Raw genomic sequence first — 22,513 nt, forward strand, 5'->3', positions numbered from 1 at the left:
GTCACCACAGTAACACAAGCACCTCTGCAGTATAATGAAACTGGGTATACAACAGGGGCTAGTGCAGTGTCTGTCATTTAGATACAGACTTCCACAAGGTCTAGGAATATTTTAACTGTGGTTCTCAAACTGTCATCTTTGGAACACTTCCATGCTGTCCATGGAACTGCTTCTCGCCCCTTGTTGAAGCAACTGTTAGTGTTTACACAATGAAGGCTGATTTTAGCCTAGTCCTGGGCTCTTCAGGTTTTCAGATGCTCTACTATTGCCCCACCCACCCTCTGTCAATCACCTCTTTGCATCCTGCATGGCAACATTTGGCTTCTCTTTGGTATAAATTCAGGAGTAATCAGATTTCTGGATGAAACCAAAATCAGAGGAATCAAACATGTATGAGGACTGAAGTCTGCAGTTTGTGACTGCAATAGATCAGTGAGGGCAGCAAGCACTGAGCAGGTTCAGTACTGATAAACAATGTTGTACAAGGGTGAGGGGAAATATAAAGCAAATGTGAAAAAACAATTCAGCTCACTTTAATATGCTGGATGTATGTTCATTTGGCATTCTTAGTCCAATTCTAATATCCTTACATGCAACCAAGTGTTTTTTTTTGTGGCTGTGGAATCAGGAGTTGAGAGATTAGAGGGGGAGGAAGAGAGGCACAAAAGCTAGAACTGATGCATGAAATTGAATATTCACCACCTTTTGATAAAATACTGAAGAAAGCATCTAGCCTCTAATGACAGCAAATAAGGCTATAATTTTATGAATGAAGATTACTGTTTACCATGGAGAAAAAAAATATACAATAGTGACTAGTATTTCATTGTAAATGGGTGAGCTTGATACTCAAGCGCTTAAGTAATTAGTAGCAGTTTGTGTACTCTCCCATTATGCTTTACCAAGGCTAATTCATTCTGAACTGCAAGAGTATTGCCATTTCAGTCCAGGGCTAGTTTGTACCAAAATATGCAGCCATTTGGGGATATTAACAAGCATCATACATTTGGTACCCCAAATAGCGCAACACAGCTGTTCAGCAGTGTAAGACTACTGGATTAAACACAATTTTACTTTACTCCTACATAGGTGATGGATTTCAATAAACAGTGACACATTATGTATTTTCTTATTTATTTCAACACTATGATTTAAGAGAGCCTAAAATACAAGTTCTTCCCTTTGTATTTCTCAAATAGCACTGCAATCATAACTTACAAAATGTTTAAAATACAAAATGTACATGAAATTACAATACAAGGCTCTGTAAACATCTAGAACTTAATCTTTAGTCAATGTTTATTGTCCCATATTTTTAAATATAAAACTTTAATTTGAACAATTTCCAAACCTCAAGGAATGACATCCACTATGTGTATCAAAAATAGAGTTTCAAAGCTTTGTTTGCATCAGAACAAAATTGTCATTTTTCTCTTTGGTTTACAAAGGATGGCAGTTCCACTGATATAATTGTAAGATTTAATAGAGGAAGTCTGATTGCCAGGTTTGTGGTTAAATTCAGGAACTTAAGTTACTTTTTCATGGCCCACATCTAATGTGCCAAATACTTCTCAATCTTTATTCTCAACATTGATCCTCCATAGAAGACAGACTACTGTTAAGGCTTTCCTTAATGTTTAAAATCTAAACATAAGTATGGAAAGCAGGGACTGAGGAAGGGCAAGAAAGTGGATGCCAACAAATTATCAAGTCACAAGGTATTGTTGTAAAATTAAATTTGCATAGTCCAATGAAGATTGTGTGCTTTTAACAGTCTTTACAGTACCACACAAGCCAAAATAAAATTAAGACCCTTGTACTGAAGCTTTTACAAGGCAAATACAAAAACTGTTTTAGTATCCAAAAGCTATATTTATTTAAATAGGAAAGCATTTCTAGGTCTACAGGCATCAAGGTATTTAAAGGCATCAGAAGATTTAGTGCATAGCAACTCTGGATTGTATGGGCTCGCATATTTTAGGTACAGTATGAATTCCAGCTACTCATTCAAAGGACTTGCAAGGAGAAGAGGCTGTACCAGTCGTTAGGAGCACAAAACCCACACAAGTATGAAAAGCTCAAAATTAGAGTCCTCCCACACACATTGATTAATTCAACAGACCCGGTACATGAAATGAAAACTGGAACACACCTTGCACCAGCACACAACCTAAAGACAGTGACACAGCTTACAGTGATTTAAAGAGTGTTATAAAAACGTAACTAGCTGTATTTCTGAACACTTCAGTGTTTTAGCATGTTTACAGTTAATGTGAGTAGGGATAGTAACTAAAGAAGCACCTGAGGGACAATTTTCAAATGATAGAACTGCCAAAATAACTATTTTGAGAGACACTTACACTAATGTACAGTACATTAACTGAAAGGATGCTTAGCTTCCCAGAATACATAGTTTGTCAGAAATGAATCTATCTGTATAGTGGCCTTACCATAAACTGATTTGAAAAATAATACCTAAAATTTACCACCATGGTAGTCCCAGATGTTTTTTAAAATGCATGTTTGCTTAGAAGGAAGTTCCATTTCCACCAACTTTTCAAATGTATGTCTTTTTCTAAAGCTCCATGATCCAACAAATACAAAGATATAGTTTATATCCTTTAACAGTATTGCTAGAACATTACATCTAAACATGTAGCGCACATTGGTATTTCATATGCAAGAGGTTCTATGTAAACGTCCCCCTGCTACTCTGCCAATACATGTGCCACCACAACACCGATATTTACTATAGTGGGTTTTTATTCCTAATGACCTCAATAATGGAGTCCATTTAAGACTTTGTGTTACTGTAACTTAAGAACATATATAGACAAAACAGCTTCATGTCTCCAAAACAAGGGCATGCCCTGTACATGTATTGATTGCAATGAAAATACCCTCAAATATCTGAACTAATTCAATGTTATCATCCCCTTATAATCGAAGTTGAATGTATTTGCTTTTCATTGTAACCAGAATTAATAATGGTTATTTCAACAGAAGAACAGAAATCTGGACTAAAAACAATTTCAAGTATGAAAGTGTACTTCTGATCTTATTTTGCTATATATGAATCTCTCTCATTTTTTGGATACCCTGTATGTTCCACATCAGACAGGTCTGTAAACTACAGCCTCTTGGGAAATACTTAACATGGCCTAAATAAGCAGTTTCAGATCCTCTGCGAGGTTTTTAATCAGAGGCCTGAGGTTTTAAAAGCCATGTTGTGTAAACATTACTATCTGATGAAGTGGGTAAGAAAATGCATCATTTCATACAAATTTTAAGGGATTAATACCACAGTCATTGTCTCATACACTATTTTCCTCTGACATAAATTCTGCTTTATAAATTTACCATTAACTATGGGCAAATTACTAGGGCAACCATATGTCCGGATTTCCCCGGACATGTCCGGCTTTTCGGTCTATAAATAGCCATCCAGGGGGGATTTTTAAAAATCTAAAAATGTCCAGGGTTTCCCCCCGGTCAGCTATTTATAGACAGAAAAGCAACAGCCAAGCGCCGCTGGGCACCCAAAACCCCTTCCCGGCTCCCCCCATCCCCTGCAGCCTTACCACACTGTCCGGCCCCGCAGCTGTCTTCCCCCTCCTCCACTCCCCTGAACACTCTGCCCACCTGCTCCTCCCCCTCCCCTGCTTCCTGCGACTCAAATCTTCGCGGGAAGTCTGAAAAGAAGCAGGGGCAGGTGGGAAGCAGCAGCAGGTAAGCTGGGGCGGGCAGGCAGCGCGAGGAGGAGAGCTCCGGGGAGGCGCGGCCCTGGCCGAGCAGCGCCCAGCAGCCCCAGGGCGGCGGCCCCAGTTCCGGCCGAGCACCCCCAGCCCGGCCCAGGCCCCAGCAGCGCCAGCCCTGGTTCTGGCTGAGCGCGCCGGCCCAGCCCCGGCTGAGCACCTCCGGCCGGAGCGCAGCCCGATTCCTGGGCTCTTTAAAGCCGGCCCTGGTCGGGGGTGGGGGGGGGGTGGTGGATGGGTTGGGAGTTTGGGGGGAGGGCTGTCAGGAGGGCAGGGGTGTGGAGAGGGGTTGGGACAGGGAGCAGGGGGGGTTAGATGGGCCTGGGGTTCTGGGGGGGCTGTCACGAGGGCAGGAGTGTGGAGAGGGGTTGGGACAGGGAGCAGGGGGAGTTAGATGGGCCTGGGGTTCTGAACGGGCTGTCAGGGGGGCAGGGGTGTGGAGAGGGATTGAGGCAGGCAGGTAGCAGAGGGGGTTGGATGGGTCAGGAGTTCTGGGGGTCCTGTCAGGGGGCAGGGAGCAGTTGGATAGGGCATGGGAGTCTCTGGGGACAGGGGTGTGGATAAGAGTCGGGGCAGTCAGGGGACAGGTAGGGTCACAGGGGGTTCTCAGGAGGGGGCAGTCAGGGGACAAGGACCGGGGGTGGGAGGGAGTGGATGGGGGCAGGGCTAGAGCAGGGCTCCTCCCCCCCCCCCCAGTGTCCTCTTTTTTGCTTGTGGAAATATGGTAACCCTACAAATTACTCAAATGTATTTCCTTTAAAGCACTCACTCACAGTAAGTTTCTTTTTAGCAGATAAATGTTCATAGTTCAAATTTAAGAAACTGCAATGTCAAAGTGGCAGGATTTAGGCAGATGCAGATATAGAATAGGGATGTAAGCAAATGATTTACTGCATGGAAAATATTAGAGCTACTGAAGACTGGTGTATTTCATAGTGATAACACACTTAAATCCTCTGCAAATATCAAAATTCCCCCTTATCTAACATGGCTTTGAAATTAAGGTTCTTTACATCAAAATCCTAGTTTTTCAAATTTGACTACAAATGTATAGTTTCTATGAAAAAGCTATTTTAGTAAGGAGCCTGTGCTAACAAAGTACAGGAAGATTATCCATATAGTTATAAAAGTTAAATTTTGGAATGTCATTTCTATCCCAACACTTCCATGATGGAATGGTCTCTTTGCAGCCTATCAAATAACATTTTCAGTTTATAAAGAAGTGCAGATCTACATTTGGCTTGGCTTCCTATGAATCAAAGAAAGAAAACACTAAAGTATTTTTATACACAATGGCTTCCAAGGCATTGGCTTAAGATGACAGGTTTGTTTGTTTTTTTGCCTCTGGAAGATTTCATTATAAAAAGTTATCTTTCAAACAATATAAGCTTAAAGGCTGTTCAGAATGACCAAAGGTGTACAAAACTGTCAATTACAATTCTACTACTTCTTCTAAGGGAAAGCAGCACACTGAAGAGGTGTATTAAATTTTTCTCCACATTCAGTACTGTGAATATTATTAGAAGAGCAAAACTAACATCTCCACACATTTTAAGCACTTACAATATATAAAAGTATTCTATTTAAATGTAAAACAGCAAAGCTCATTTGTAATTTTTAAAACGGTTAAAATATCTTGTCTTGCTTCTTGGTGTCCATTTACTCAGTCATTTTTTACAGCACTCGAGAAACTAGAATTAGAAATACTCTGTCTACAGCAAATGTAACCCACTAAAAGGGCTATGCAAGGATCCATTGTTCCAGTTTATAAAAGGCCACAAGAGTTGGAAGCACAGTGAGTGTAAAAGAAGGGGATGAAGAAGAAATATTCAGAGAAAACTTGAAAGATTTCATGGACGCTTAGCTGCTTTTAGACTCCATCAGATATTCCTGTCTCCAGAGATCCAGGGCATGTATTTGGAGATTGGCCAGCCACTGTTGCTCCATGTGACACTGAGATCTGTGACATATCTCTTCCTATGATTTCATTCACTAAAAAAATAGAAAGTATAAAAAGTTATACAATTATAACTGACAGCTACTGTAAATATACCAACCTAATGGCTGGGTGTTACTTTTTCCAGAAGTGCAATACTCATTAGTATATCCTTTTGAAAAATCTATCAACCCTATAAAATAAGATGCAGTCAGTAAGTAGCAGAAGGTGAAACAGAAAATGAACTTCAGTAACATTAACAAATGAAAATTAAAGCATATTTGTATCACTACATTCATACCACAGACTGCTCCTAAACACCCTTAAGACAATAACTTGTAAAAAATGAAGTCTGTGTGGCTTAAAGAAATAAGGGACTAAAAATAACTCAGGAGGCACAGTATAGGCATGTACAGTTCAGGTGTTCCCATGCAGTTGTTCCTGTTGCAGGCCTCACCAGACCAGGGACAGCAATTAACTCAAAGTACATTAACTATAGTTTTGGGGTCTTAGGCCAACTTCTACTTACAGAACTTCCTCAGAATTTAACTTGAGTCAATGCTCTCAGGCATGTAAATCTATTTCAGTTCCTCTTCTCATTTCTTAAGTTTGAGAGCTACTACAACTAATCATCTAATAGCAAAAATCCCCTTCCCCCAAATATGTCTCTCTATATTATGGAAGGATTGGGGCTGATATAAGATGCAAGCCCAGCAGACAGAACCTTAAATTCAACTGGAAGACTGGCTTCCAAGCTATTGTTAGAAAGACATTGTTTGCTTTTATGATAGAAATAATTATTAAAAAGTATGCTTTATGGGCTACAACGTCAAGATGGTATAGGCACCAATATAACTGACTGCTACATTGAAAGTTTGAGAGGGAATATGGTAGTTTACTTCTAAGACACTAATATTCTCAAAACTTTAATTTGAAATTATGGCATTTCTAAAATAGTGAGCTCTAGACAAGTTTCTCTTTCCTCAAACGCTTTTCTTCACTTTGAATTCTAATTTAGTAAGAACAGCAGGGTTCACTTCCAAAGTATGACATTAGTTTACAGAGACAGTAGCACTGAAATAATCATAAAACTCAGCATCAGAAAACGTCAGGTGTGTTATTTTGACCCATAGGAATCTACATAATATAACTGAGGTCAGGGTTTGGAAACCATTGTAGAAATATTTATTTTTAATAGGCAAATTTCAGTAAAGTCTTACAAATTCAGACCAATACAGTAACACAAGAATATTGGATTAGTAATATTCCAAATGTCACTATGGAAAAATAAGGTCTGGGAGTGCTGTGTTGCTCAAAAGCTTGTCTCTCTCACGAACAAAAATTGGTCCAATAAAAAGATATTACCATATCCAGCTTGTCTCCAATATCCTGGGATTGACAAGGCTACACCAACCCTGGGGTACAACAGGAAAAGCATACAAAATCTGAGCACAAAACAAACTATACTTATTTTGGAAAACAGACAAAACCAAACAATTTAGTGAGTAATTGTAACGATAAAACTATACTAGATGTTAAAATAAACCACGAAGTTGGCATGACCGGTATTAGAAACTGGCACTCTAATGGCTTGTCTACATCATGCAGCTTTTAGCGACAAGGCTGTGTCGACACAGCCTTGTCGTTAAAAGTCAGTGTGTGTAAACGTCAGTGTGTGTAAACGCTCTTTGTCAGTACCTTGTCGGCACTTTTGTCGACAAAATACTTCCAGCCCTGGGAGCGGTGTTAGCTTTGTTGGCAGGAGAGTGCTCCTGCTGATAAAGCCACCTTCACACTGCCACTTGCCTTTTGTCTTTCGGGGGGGGGGGGGGGGGGAAGCTTTTTAAAGTACCTGCGAAAGACAAAAGTGTTGTCGACAACTTCGCAGTGTAGACATACCCTTAGCCTCCGCTATACTCCTCACTGGGAGTAGCTTTAGAGACAAAACCCCCATTCAGCAAGGTTAAGCATCTAACTAAGTTTGTAAGTAGTCCCCTTGAACTCAATTTGAAGTCACACCTCTTTAGTGACAAGCACATGCTTTAAGCACCCTGGCTGAACTAAGGCCTTGGCTACGCTGGCAATTCACAGTGCTGCACTTGCTGTGCTCAGGGGCGTGAAAAAACACCCCCCCCCCCCCCGAGCGCAGCGCTGTAAAGCGCCAGTGTAATCAGCGCCTGCAGCGCTGCACGCTTGCTCGCAGCGCTGGGAAAGCTATTTCCCTCGGAGAGGTGGGGTACTTGCAGCGCTGCGAGAGCTCTCGCAGTGCTGGCGGTGCGACTACACTCGCTCCTCACAGCGCTGCTGTGGCAGCGCTGTGAATCTGCAAGTGTAGCCAAGGCCTGAGGCCATTACCACTAAAAATTAGTCAGTTTAGGTTTTTCCTCTAAATTGCTTTCTAGGAGGGACTGGGCTGCTGGTCCATCAGGTAGCTCCTTCACTCACCTGATGCACTACTTTTGGCATCTCTCAGCTAGCAAGCGGCCTATCCTCACTAAGCAGTTTTCATCAGCAGGAGTCAGATTCCTACCCATAACCTAAAACCAGAACAAAGTAGGATTTCTGGATGTGATTCCAACTTGGAGTCTCATGGAAAAAAATTATAGGTAGGAAATGTCCCTTTCAACAATTTTTCCCCCTAGAAGCATCGGGTATGCACTGATGCACTAGAGGGATGTGTGAACTTACTATACAAGTTCTATAGTTGTGACACACTTTCTTTTGTTGTATTTCTAATAAGAGACATTTTAAAGTATGTGAAAGGTAGAAAACTGCTGAATGTTTTTTATACAGATACCTGGGTAGAGCAACTGCTGTTCAATGATTAAACTAAACATTATCCAAGACAGGTTTCAGTCTTCACTAAGCAATTCAATTCGGCTTAAGCTGACAATGAATACTCCCATACTCGCACAGGAAAATGATAAAAGGCAAGAACACCATTTCACCTGTTGGTGAACACTTATCACAAAGCGATCACTATCTGACCTCTCAGTCCTTATCTTCAAAGGAAACCTGAACAAGTTTCAAAAGATGAGCCTGGGAGCTTAAATTCGTAACTGCTAGACACTAAAAATCATGGGGTTCGTCTACACTACAAAATTAGGTAGACAAGTTATGTCAACCTACAACCACCACAGTAATTAAATCAGCTGTTGGTGTCCACTACCCTCCTCCTGACAGTGGTGCGCATCCTCAGCAGGCACATTGCACCAACTCAAGTGGGACACTGACAGCCATGCAAGGCTCACAGCTGGCATCCCCCCACCCCAGGGTGGACAGCCCCAGCTATGAGCCAGGTACTGGGCTCAATTTCACAGCAGGGAGCCTACCAGCAATGAAACTGATATCCTCAGACTCTCCCGCCCCTCACCATCCCCCACTAGGAAGTGGCAGCAGGACTCTGGGCTGTCAGCCCTCATGCAGGGCTGACAATCAACAGGCGATGTAAGTAACGCAGTGTCTCTTCAGCCAATGCATCGCCCTAATTACATCGACCTGAACGCTACACCTCTTGTAGAGGTGGAGTTATTAGAACTATGTAGTGGGCATCTTACATCCGCGGGAACACCATTCTAGTGTAGACACTTGCTGCCTTACATTGACCTAACTCTGTAGTGTAGATCAGGGCATGGTCTTAATAAGGATGCTGAATTTATGGCTTATTACAACAATCTGTAACCCACTAATCTACCCTTTTGTCTAGGACTACAGGGGTGTTAACCAACCACTTTGAATGTGTGCTAATTACTTATGCTAAACTATCTGTTCAATCTTGTATTTAGCTGTGACACTCTGAGTACCTTTCCCAAACCTGGGGAAGAGCTCTGGGCAGCTCAAAAGTTTCTCTTTCTCCCCAACAGAAGCTGGTCCAATAAAAGATATCTCAGCCATCTTCTCTCTCTACTGCCATACTAGACACTAATTATTGCATCTGTTTACCATTTGAGTAAATTTTCTGTATTTGTTTGCAAGGTAGCTTATTAAGCTCAATAATTGAAAGTCTAGCATAACTAAGGCCTGGTCTACACTAGGCGTTTATGTCGAAGTTAGCGCCGTTAAATCGAATTAACCCTGCACCCGTCCACACTGCGATGCTATTTAGTTCGACATAGAGGTCTCTTTAATTCGACTTCTGTACTCCTCCCCGACGAGGGGAGTAGCGCTAAATTCGACATGGCCATGTCGAATTAGGCTAGGTGTGGATGGAAATCGACGCTAATAGCTCCGGGAGCTATCCCACAGTGCACCACTCTGTTGACGCTCTGGACAGCAGTGCGAGCTCGGATGCTCTGACCAGCCACACAGGAAAAGCCCCGGGAAAATTTGAATTTGAATTCCTTTTCCTGTCTGGCCAGTTTGAATCTCATTTCCTGTCTGGACATCGTGGCGAGCACAGCAGCACTGGCAACGATGCAGAGCTCTCCAGCAGTGATGGCCATGCAGTCTGGGAATAGAAAGAGAGCCCCAGCATGGACTGATCGTGAAGTCTTGGATCTCATCGCTGTGTGGGGCGATGAGTCCGTGCTTTCCGAGCTGCGATCCAAAAGAAGGAATGCAAAGATCTACGAGAAGATCTCTAAAGACATGGCAGAGAGAGGATACAGCCGGGATGCAACGCAGTGCCGCGTGAAAATCAAGGAGCTGAGACAAGGCTACCAGAAGACCAAAGAGGCAAACGGACGCTCCGGATCCCATCCCCAGACATCCCGTTTCTACGAGGCACTGCATTCCATCCTCGGTGCTGCCGCCACCACTACCCCACCAGTGACCGTGGACTCTGAGGATGGGATACTGTCCACGGCCGGTTCCTCAGACATGTTAGGGGACGGGGAAGATGAGGAAGGAGATGAGGAAGGCGAGGCAGTTGGCAGATCTCACAACGCTGATTTCCCCGACAGCCAGGATCTCTTCATCACCCTTACAGAGATCCCCTACGAAGCGTCCCCAGCCATTACCCCGGACACAGAATCTGGTGAAGGATCAGCCAGTAAGTGTTGTAAACATCTAAACATTTATTTTTAACAAAACAGGAATATTAACAATTAAAAGAATGGGTTGTTCATGATTAGTGTGCCCTAGGCGCTTAACGGTTTAGTAAGGGGCAGTGCAAGTTTTGAAAAGAAATCTAGCAATGTCCGGTTTTCAGTGATTGTCCTGCACAAGCCGCTCTACTGTGTATTCCCTGCTACTGCAGCTACAGTAAAATGCGGTCTATATGTGCGGGGATAGAGCAGTAATCCTCCTGGGACATCTCGATGAAGCTCTCCTGGAGGTAACTTGAAAGCCGTTGCATGAGGTTCTTGGGGAGAGCGGCCTTATTGGGTCCTCCGAAGTACGACACGTTGCCGCGCCACGAGATTATCAGGTACTCGGGGATCATTGCTCTGCACAGCAGGGCGGCATACGGCCCTGGTCTTTGGAGGCTTTCCCGGAGCATTCTCTCTTTGTCGCTCTCGGAGATCCTCATCAGGGTGATGTCGGCCATGGTGACCTGCTTTTAATTAGGTAGGGGAATGTTAGTGTTGGGACTGCTTTCCCGTTCCTTTACAGAACTGTCACCGCTGGTTTGCAGCCACGCGGTGGAGGCGGGAGAGGGGCAGCCGAAAGGGATCATTCCCGGGGACAGCCGCGAGGGGGTGGGACAGGGGCAGAGTTCCCGCTTGCCGGATTGCTGGCAGCAGGGACTGACATTGATTTAAATGTGAAATGAGGCCAGTGGTAATATAAAAGTTTTAAACTGCCACAAGTGTACGGCTTACCATGTCTGCCTGCAACAGAAATTCCGTTGTGCTGCCTCGCTTCTCAAATGTGCTGTTCAAGACCCCAGGCACAGAATGCGAAGGCCGAGAATTCGACCTTGTGCTGAGTGCGCATGTGAAAGGTGCTGTGCATGGTCTTGTTCACAGAGAAAGACTATGTTCTTTGTTCACAACTACATTTATCTTTCAGAGGAATTCACTCCCTTTTTCCCATTTCCACAGCCCCGTCTGCGACTGTCTCACAACCTAGCCTGGAATCACACTCCCAGAGGCTAGCGCGGATTAGGCGTAGGAAGAAGAGGACACGGGAGGACATGTTCTCTGAGCTTATGGCCTCTTCCCAAGCCCAGGCAGCACAGCAGACCCAGTGGCGGGAGAACTTGACCCGAATGCACCAAGCCAACATGGATCGGGAGGAGAGGTGGCGGCAGGAAGACCAGCAGGCGACTCAAACGCTGCTTGGACTACTGAGGGAGCAAACGGACACGCTCCGGCGCCTTGTGGATGTTCTGCAGGAACGGAGGCAGGAGGACAGAGCCCCGCTGCAGTCCATCTCTAACCGCCCTCCCCCGCCACCAAGTCCCATACCCACCTCACCCAAAGTGCAAAGAAGGAGAGGCGGCAGAGTCCCTGCTAACTCTCACTCCACCCCTGCAGAGAGCTCTAGTAGCAGAAGGCTCTCATTTCCCAAAATTTGAAAAGTTCTTTCCTTCCCGCCTGACACAAGCCCACGTCCAAGTTTCACCTCCCAATGCCATGTGTAGTTGATAATAAAAAATTCGTTTCTGTTAACTACTGTTTCAATCATGTTCTTTTGGAGGAGGAGGGGAAAGGGGGTTGGAAATTGGACAGGACAGTCTCCTTTGGCAGGGTACATAGTCGGGGGCAGGCACAGCAGCAGGGCACATACACAGTGCAGTGATGCAGTGACTAGTTGCCCCGGTTAGTCTGGGAGGTTGTTTTGATGTAATGTTGGGGGGGGTGGGTTGCTCTGTGACTTTGTGGCGGGGGAGGGCAGTTACAGATCTTAAGCGCCGGTCCTTAGACAGGATCACAGAGCCACACAGCATGGGATCTGTAACCGTCCTCCCCCTGCCACAAAGTCAAATAGACCTCCCATACACACAGTCCCGATCAGGAGGGGTGACAGGCTCCGTTGAAACAAGCATCCCACCGCAGCGGAGCCTGTCAATCCTTGAGTTTAGAAGCTGCATTCGCATCACAACACTAGACCCGCCCCGCACCACAGTCTGCGTCCCAGTTTTAAAAAATTCCCGCTAAAACAGTATTAAAGAAAACGGTGTGCTTTAACAAAGTAGAACTATTTTTATTTCGACACGTGTGTTGGAGGGGGGGTGAAGGGGGTATGTAACTGGATAGGATAGTCAACATTACCTGGGTAAAGAAACGGGGGCAGGTTTAGCTTCTCAGTACACAAACTATAAAATCACAGGTTACCCTGCTCACTCAGGAACTTTGCTTTCAAAGCCTCCCGGATGCACAGCGCTTCCCGCTGGTCTCTTCTAATCGCCCGGCTGTCTGGCTGTGAGTAATCACCAGCCAGGCTATTTTCCTCAACCTCCCACCCCGCCATAAAGGTCTCCCCCTTGCTCTCACAGAGATTGTGGAGCACACAGCAAGCTGCTATAACAATGGGGATATTGGTTTCGCTGAGATCACAGCGAGTCAGTAAGCTTCTCCATCTCCCCTTGAGACGGCCAAAAGCACACTCCACCACCATTCTGCACTTGCTCAGCCGGTAGTTGAAGAGTTCTTTTTCAGTGTCCAGGGCGCCAGTATAGGGCTTCATGAGCCAGGGCATTAGCGGGTAGGCTGGGTCCCCGAGGATGACTATAGGCATCTCCACATCCCCAACAGTTATTTTGTGGTCCGGGAAGTAAATACCTTGTTGCAGCCGTCTAAACAGACCAGAGTTCCTGAAAACACGAGCGTCATGAACCTTGCCCGGCCATCCCACGTAGATGTTGGTAAAACGTCCCCTGTGGTCCACCAGTGCTTGCAGCACCATGGAAAAGTATCCCTTTCGGTTAATGTACTGGGTGGCCTGGTGGTCCGGTGCCAGGATAGGGATGTGAGTTCCATCTATGGCCCCACCGCAGTTTGGGAATCCCATCGCTGCGAAGCCATCTATGATCGCCTCCACGTTTCCCAGGGTCACTACCTTTGGCAGCAGTACATCAACGATTGCCTTCGCTACTTGCATCACAACAACCCCCACGGTAGATTTGCCCACCCCAAACTGGTTCGCGACTGACCGGTAGCTGTCTGGCGTTGCAAGCTTCCACAGGGCTATGGCCACTCGCTTCTGTACACTCAGTGCAGCTCGCAACCGGGTGTCACTGCGCTTCAGGGCAGGGGACAGCAACTCACAAAGTTCCAGGAAAGTTCCCTTCCGCATGCGAAAGTTTCGCAGCCACTGGGATTCATCCCAGACCTGCAGCACTATGCGGTCCCACCACTCAGTGCTTGTCTCCCGTGCCCAGAATCGCCGTTCCACGGCATCAACATGACCTATTGCCACTGTGATGTCCTCGGCGCTGGGTCGCCTGCTTTCTGACAGGTCTGTGCTACTCTCAGACTTCAGGACATCACCGCGGTGCCGTAGCCTCCTTGCCTGACTTTTCTGCATCTGCCTCAGGGAAACCTTTATGATAAGCTGCGAGACGTTGAGAGCGGCCACAACTGCAGCGATGGTCGCAGCGGGCTCCATGCTCGGAGTACAGTGGCGTCCGCGCTGTCAATGACTGGAAAAGCGCGCGAACTGTTTTCCCGCCGGCGCTTTCAGGGAGGGAGGGCGGGAGTGATGGACGGATGACGACAGTTTCCCAAAAGCACCCTCGACTCATTTTGTTACCCAGAAGGCATTGCCGGCTACACCCAGAATTCCAATGGGCAGAGGGGACTGCGGGAACTGTGGGATAGCTGACCACAGTGCACCGCTTCGAATGTCGACGCTATCACCGTTAGTGTGGACGCACAAAGTCGAATTACTGTCCTTAGTGTGGACACACACGTTCGACTTTGCAATATCGATTACAAAAATTCGATGCAAGTAAAATCGAACTACTCTCGTAGTGTAGACAAGGCCTAAGACTATTGGGGGAGAAAAGTTATTTTGTAAAGCAGATATTTGTGACCTGAAATTTGTTAGGTCTTATATTAACCTAAAAAAATTATAATGGAAATCTGTTGTGGCTGAAAAGTCAAAAAAGGATGCATTGTGGCTGCCAAGATGAATTAATTTAGCAGAGCTACATTCTATAATTGTTATGAGATTCCTTTCCAGCATATGAAATGAGTTCTATAGGAAATTCATAATCTTAAATCAATTCTTTAAATATTTTAAGTAATTGACAGTATATATCTAACTCAGAGGTTGTGGATTACAAACAACGGTTAATCAATAGTATCTTACATGTATTTTGCTCCTGTATTCTGAGCTTGCACTTTATAAATCAGATATTTTGAAATGTGCTGCTTTGCAGATAAAGGTACTTTGTAAGGCATTTACATGTTCTCCTATAGGTAGCACAGTCTTTCAAGTCTCAATACCTGTTTCACAAAGGAGTAGTGGTAATGGTAGAAAGGCACCATCACCAACCTGTTACATCACAACATTAGCACCCAGCAATATCTTGCTGTCCTCCTGTATGCAGTTGAACAGGCCCTTATGTACAAATCAAACATTACAATTGCTCAGTGCTGCTAAATCTTGGAGCAATACAATAAAAATGAACACAACTAAGATCCTTTTATTCTTTGGAATTATTAGATTGTCACTGTCCAAGTTCTGATAGATGGTTTATTCTGTATTTGGCGACATAACTCAAACAAAAAGGTCTCTGCTGTTGATTGTACAGTTCATTCTGTTGGAAATAACATTTTACAGAGTGCCCTGAGACAAGAATATTCACTGAATGAATAGCAATAGGTGAATAGCATTACAGCTTTACTCATTCTTAAAATCACAATAGTTCTGTGTATGGTGTACAAGCTACTAAAGTACTGAACTATTTTTTACTGGCCTTTTTACTGAAGAAGTAGACAATTGTTAATGTTGAGGATTAATAAAATTATCAGGTTTCTTCAGTGTGAGTTTTAGTGGATTATTTAGTCTGAGAAGAAGAGAAGAACACTTGACTGAAGTAAATAAAATAGATGGTGCAGTAGAATTATACAATATTTCTCCTTCTACCTTCTCCCCCATGGTTATAAACAAGAAGATAATGAAATTAAAGAGGCAAAATATCAAGACATCGAAGTGAATATTTGTGCAGCACATAAAAAGGGTACAGGCACTTCCCTTTGCAGGAAGTAATACATTTTAATACTTTCAGATTTCAGGATGGTCCTGTATTATGTGTTTGTACAGTGTTTAGTACAATGACATCCAGAACTCAAGGCCTCAAAACTGTAATAAGAGTAATATTTTGATAAAACTCCACAGAAATATAGCATATCAATTTCCTAAGTAAACTAATTCTTTTGAACATCATGGCTTCAAGATAAGTAGATTTCAGATTTTTGGAAGGTTGTGTTAATAAATTAGAAGCAAATTTAGAATTGCACCCCTTGGCTCAGTGCAGTTTATGCCAGTTATTCTGGAAAACTGCTGACTCCACAACCTAGGCCTCTGGTGAAGCAGAGCAGACAAGAAATTCAGTTCAAATTGTTATTGGTTACGTTAACTGTATTATAAAATGGACAGTTTCTGCAATTGTGTGCATTTTATACATACATATACACACACACACACACACACACACACACACGCTCCCCAAGTTACGTAAACCCTACGTACGCAAATCCGAGCTGACGGAAAAAGTTCCGTAAGCTAGAAATAGGAGGTTTTTTTTGGGGTGTGTGTAATGGTTGGAGATACGTTTCCGACTTACACACACACACTCCTCGACTTACACAAGCGTTCTGTTCCGGAACACCTTGCATAACTCAAATTGTGTGTGTGTGTGTGTGTGTGTATAAAATGAACAATTGCAGAAACTGTCCGTTTTATAACGCACGCACACACACACACACACACACACACACACACACACAGAGTAACTGTGCACAAAAGTAACAGTTATTCATCTAATGTTTACACAAGACCAGGTTTTTATATGAAAGTTTACATGGATGTTTCAGAGATTCTGCATGTACCATACTCTCCAATATTCCTTTAATTAGCTTGCATTTGTTGGTTCTGTTAATTAAGATGTAATGTATATAAAAATGTAGGAGTTACTGACATTGCAAAAAACATTTCATTCCTATGGAGGAATGAAAATTACTCTAGCACTTTAATTCAATCCTACACAAAATAAAAGATATGCATTGCACTTTTCAGATTAAGGGCATAAATTAAAGATGAATGTGTCAGAAACACACACTATACAATATCATTGGTCTATGATGAAATGCCAAAGCTTGCCCCTACAATTAGTGAAATATTTATTATCTTTTTTAAATAAACCCACAATATGAAACATTGTTAGTCTAGTTTTTTACTTGCCAAAAATGGTTTCTCAGTTTTATTTTCATATTTTGCCTTAAAAACTTGAACCAATAAAGGGTTTTTTTGGTATTTGTTACTTCACATTAAAAAATTCATTTGCAGTTCGGGGCAACATGGTAACTGCAGCTTATATTGCAACAGTCGTCATTCCTAGCCTCTCCATAATGCATCAAAGAAAAATTTAAATATACAGAGTCTCATATTAATAAAATTTGGACACAAATGATTTAACAATACCCTGTTTAAAACCCTAGTGCAAATGACTAAATCATGCGGGTACATCTCAAAACTGAATAAGCATAATTACTATTTATATTATTTGTTGCTGTGCATGGGAAAATGTATAACAAAATGTGAGTAACTCAATCTCACATGCTCTTCTCTCATTGCTTATGTGATTAATATTTACATTATACCAACTGACTTATGGTCACAATTTAATCAATATTTTTAAAAAACAGTATGAAGCTCATTTTGATCAGTCTGTTTTTGTTGTTAGTGGAAATAGGTGATACTCTATCATGAGACTGATGAAAATGACTTACTTGATACTTTTTGCTGCCCAAGTAGCAGTTTTTCATGAAGTTGGCAATTTAATGTAATTTCTAGTAAACAATTTTCTTAGAAATTCAATTGTGGATGAAAGTATAGCAATGGAGTTGAGGTGTAAATTTCATGGATTTAAAGGTGATCAATTGTTTATTACTCCATGTTTAACCCTAAAAACAAAAACAATTTTGGCACCTTATTTCAGAATGTGCTGAGCTCCTGAAACTCACAAATATATCTAGCACCTCTAAGGTCAGGCCCTTAATAATCTGAAGTAATGGAAGTAGTGTCTTGGGGGGAGGGGGAGGGGAAATCACTTTATCACATATGCTTACCAACACAGAAATTTTGAAGCTCTCTGCTTATGCCTTACAAAAATTGGAGAATATAAAGCACGAACCTCTCATTTAAATACATAGTGTTATACTATAGTCTTGAAATAAGCTTCTAAAGATTTCAATGTAAACCCTTAGATCGTACTGTATAGTAAAGGCAGTAAAATCAAATGATAGCAATTGTGGTTGGTAGTACAAATAGATTTGAGAATTTTACCTTAACAGGTGAATTGCAATGATTTAGTCCTTTTAAAAAAAATTTATCTTTGAAAACTTCTCAAACATGAAAACAGCGAGGAGTCTGGTGGCACCTTAAAGACTAACAGATTTATTTGGGCATAAGCTTTCGTGGGGTAAAAACCCACTTCTTCAGATGAAGACTAACAGATGAAGAAGTGGATTTTTTACCCATGAAAGCTTATGCCCAAATAAATCTGTTAGTCTTTAAGGTGCCACTGGACTCCTCATTGTTTTTGTGGATACAGACTAACACGGCTACCCCTCTGATACTCAAATAACATGGTTTTTAGCAACTCAGTAGGCTATAAAGTAATAAACCGCAAAGTGATGAATCAATTCACTTCTGTTGGAAATTGCTTACTCCATGTTATGTCTTTAAAAACAATGTAGCATACAAGCCTGAGCTTGGATTGAAATGCATAAAGGCACTATGTATCATTTATATATATATAATTTTCAAAAATCAGGTAATTTATGTATAGAAAATAAATAAGAGTAATCTAGGTTTCATGGAACACTTTGGGTGGGGAAGGAAAAGAGAAAGGGGTCATCTTCATGCAGTAGTTCTTTGACTGCTCAAAGCGCTTTCAGTAAATGGAAAACCTAGAACTGTGAAATTCTCAGTAGGAAAATACGCAAACTTTAAAAATCCGTTCCAGAGAAATCAAGAGTTAGCTTCAGCTCAGAAAAATCTTATTTTCAGGTAGGCAACACTAAGGTCAAATGTTGATTTTTTTAATCAATCGTTTATGGCAAAACGCCTATTGTCAGTTTGCTTCACAAAGCCAAAAGAAGACTGGTAGTATGTGGATTTTTCTAACACGCCAACTCATTACACATTAAGTTTGAATGGTAAAGGTTTTGCTGAGCACCACATTGAACATTCCTTTTTACCTACTTTGCAAATAATTATGTAGACTTAATTCATATTGATTATGTTTCATGTTTGAAAGATTGTTAAAAAACATCAGTGCTGAATAATCTCATCATAATTACGAAACACAATTTTAATGTTATAGTTGCTGAGTAAATTCATCTCTACAAGATGGATGGAGTGGGAGAACTGTCACGATTGCAGGTATATTAACAAGCTTTGAACTGGTCAACTAATCCAAGATAAGTTAGCAATTATTTGTTGTTAATCGAAATAACTATGTAGTTTCCAATAGGTTCCTTTGAGGCTATTTGCTAATTTCACTCAGTTTCCTATTTCTACTACCACCAGCACCACACATATTACACATTAATAGAAACCGTAGAAGGAAGCTGGCCTTTGTTCCCTCAAATATGCAGTTGCATATGTCAGTCACCCTGTACAATCTCCCCCACAAGAAGCACGTGACATATGTAGGGAATGACTGTGTGGATGACCATTTAAAAAAAAAAAAAAAGTGTGGTTACATCAGAACCGCCATCAGAACCATGTGGTAACGAACAGTCTGGTACTGGGGTTTAAGCGCACCAAAACACTCACAATATTTCAGAAATTTTAAGTGGGAGGGTTTTAGAACGTTTGTGGTGATGGCTGGATTGTTTGCACTGGCAGAATCAAGAAGGATTTGCTGAGACTACTCAAGGAGTGCAATACAATGCATTCTGCACAGCAGAAGAATAGGTGTTAGGAAGCACATTCATCTCTAGATACAGAATGGACATGTTTTTGACAAAATAAATAAAAGTATTCCTCAACTAATTGTACAGATTTCGATTATATACAGTAAATAAACTGACAATACTTCATCTTTTCCTTTAAAAAGCATCTTTGTCCTGAGCTCCCCACCAATGCTTTAAAAATACAAAACCAAAATACAATATAATAAATTAATCCTTTCTACTAAGCAGCAGCACATAATGCTAATACCCTCATTACCTCTCTTCAAAGGCCTGATTAAATGAATTGGTTTTACACCATGCCCTGAAAGTTGGCACATCCAAGCTATTTCTAATTATTAAATGGAAAGCATTCCTGAATCCCAGCAATATTACCGGGAATGCCCTGACTGGTGCCTCCTCTCTTATTTCAAGGGAATATAGCGTTAATATCTCCACTAACTGCAACTGTGGCAGTGTCTGAGGAGGCTATTACCACACCACCACCTTAAAATCTAGATGAAATCTCTCTGATAAACAGTGCAGGTCCAGAGCACGGGTGTTGTGTACTCTATAGTACACCTCACCTGCCAAATGCACAATCAGCAACCATTCCAGCTTTTGAATCATTTTAAGATTAAGCACTGGAACATATTCCACTAATCTAAGCTAAAAATGACAAGAGGCATTGTGTCCCCCTCTTACTCATCTCCTTGAAGACCAAATACGTTTTCTAAAAACAATCACCTTAACACAAATGCATGCTGCTTTCCCTTTGTGCTATTCTGAATCCTAGCTGCTTGCTTTACTGATAATTTTTAATATTGTTAACACTTGTGGTAGTAGATCTATGGAGGACTGTAGAAATGAAAATTAATTTTAGAATCCTATTTCACTTTCAGGTTGCTAAGGCATTTCTGTATCGTTTATTTTTTTTCTAAATATTCTCTAATAAAATTTGAATAACTAAACAAAACTTTAAATGTTTAACTGAGTGTAGTTTCTCTCTTTAAATATTCATTGAACAACCTTATTGTCATGGTTAAGGTTAGGGTTATGTACTAGTTGAGTACTACTCTGTAGGTTTGTAACTAGACTAAAACAGAGCTCAGAAGCGGTTTTATGTTTTAGAGTGTTGTGTAATCCTAAATTAACAAACCTTTTTTACATCTGAATTTCCAGGGATAGAATACAGTGATAGAATAAAAGCTGCTTTAGAAAACAAATTTGAGAATTTAAAAAAGTGTTTTTAATTAGAATTTTATGCATATACATATGTAGGAAAAATGGGAATAAGAAAGCACAAGCGAGACCAACCACCATGTGCCTATTTCCAGTATTAACAATACTGCCAACGTTTAACAAACAAAATCATAGTGTACAATTCTTATTTTATATATATATGAAGGGAGCAAGTTGATGGATTTTTAAGGCAATTGCAGAACCTTTCCCCCCAGTTACAGTACATCCAACTAGCCACTTTATGAAGTGCCAATTTATCCTGATACCTTGGCTGGATCTCCAATTTATCTTCTTAAACCTTATTTATCTAAAATTCAACCTAATTTGAGATAAAGTAAATCAGAAGTTTTCTTATGTTTAAAAAAAGTTTGAGACTTAATAGATCACAGTGAAAAGTCAGAGGCTATTTTGGCCTCTCTGACCTTGCTCTACTCAATAAATACAAAAAAACCTCAAACAAAAAAAAACAACCCCAAGCCTTGTGCTCTCTGCAGCAAATTAGACTGTTTCCCTAGATTCTGCAGCACTCTAGTGGAAATTCTGCAGCAGTTTCAAATCCCTTTTTAAAATTGAGTTGTTTTATTGAATTGTATGATACCTCTAGTTCACACCTGGTTCACATATCAAGCTTTTCTTTGTAAGCCTAAAGAGTGGAAATAGATTTTTTTTTTTTTTTTAAACTGTAGCTTAAATTCCAGAACAATATTCTGCAGCAAAGGGCGAATTCTACACAAAATCCCACATCCGTGAATCACAGAAAAAATACACATGTCCCTATTTATAGTAATACTTGGTTATTATATAGCATTTTTCATCTGTAGATATTAGAACTACCACATTTTTTCCCTTCCTTACTTTTGTGCTCCAATATAAAACATTGAAGCGTTTAAGCAGACTCACCCTCTAGATTTTCCACACAGGAGTTGGACATGAATGCTGAATGTTGAGTCCATTTCTCTGCTGAACCTGATGGCTGGTATTCCAGGTCAGAGATAAAATTGTCTGTGTCAGAGAAGAAGACAGACATAACTACTGACTGGCCTAAACCAAGAAGTCACAGTTCACTCAACTAGGAAGTGGATTTCACTGATTTTTTTGTAATAATACTGACTTGCCAGGTCAGATGAAGTACCCAGTTTCATTCAAGATAACAGTGTCTTTTGAGGTGAATATCACTTTGTAAATTAACAAATATTTTATTAAAACAAGGTTGATTACCTAACAGGTAGCATCCCAAATTTACACTATGTAACTTCAGTTTTTTGCATCTTGTCCTTGTGAAAGTTTTCAGTTAAAATAATCATATTCAAAGTCAATTTTTCGTTTCTGTTTTAACCTCCTAATTTGCTTTTCGTGGTCTAGTTACACCAGCACAAACCACTAAATATTTCCTCCTCCCTGAAAAGTTCAGGCAAGCGGCAGCCAATAACTCAGAATAAAACAAAGAAATTAGGATTTCTCTTGACTTCAAAGGAGGATTAGATCCATTACAGTAAATAATTTATTTTACCCAATATTGATCAAACTATCTGAACAAACATCTCTTTGCTTTTTCCTGAACATATCCT

At 41.5% G+C, this 22,513-nt stretch overlaps 2 protein-coding genes across 9 annotated transcripts in view; one reads left to right on the forward strand and one right to left on the reverse strand.

Moving 5' to 3' along the window:
• Nucleotides 1-1,120: 1,120 nt before the first annotated feature.
• Nucleotides 1,121-22,513, reverse strand: part of NFATC3 (nuclear factor of activated T cells 3) — a 148,238-nt gene continuing 126,845 nt past the window's right edge. For 4 of the 8 annotated variants that reach the window (XM_065567595.1, XM_042852298.2, XM_024104092.3 and 1 more), the window contains 2 exons: nucleotides 21,846-21,947; nucleotides 1,121-5,747 (listed from right to left, as the gene is read on the reverse strand). In XM_065567595.1, the coding sequence (XP_065423667.1) occupies nucleotides 5,626-5,747; nucleotides 21,846-21,947 (224 nt within the window). In that variant the 3' untranslated portion in view covers nucleotides 1,121-5,625. Of the gene's footprint in view, nucleotides 5,748-7,056; nucleotides 7,107-21,845; nucleotides 21,948-22,513 lie in introns of those variants that run through there. The other 4 variants (XM_005289745.4, XM_065567596.1, XM_065567592.1 and 1 more) reach the window with 3 other exon arrangements.
• On the forward strand, nucleotides 9,676-12,245 carry LOC135975672 (uncharacterized). Its single transcript, XM_065567604.1, has 2 exons — nucleotides 9,676-10,681; nucleotides 11,676-12,245. Exons 1-2 carry the CDS (start codon nucleotides 10,105-10,107, stop codon nucleotides 12,149-12,151), a joined length of 1,053 nt encoding a protein of 350 aa, XP_065423676.1. The 5' UTR covers nucleotides 9,676-10,104; the 3' UTR covers nucleotides 12,152-12,245.

This window comes from Chrysemys picta, chromosome 14 (assembly GCF_011386835.1).
Source record: "Chrysemys picta bellii isolate R12L10 chromosome 14, ASM1138683v2, whole genome shotgun sequence".
Taxonomy (NCBI): domain Eukaryota; kingdom Metazoa; phylum Chordata; order Testudines; family Emydidae; genus Chrysemys; species Chrysemys picta.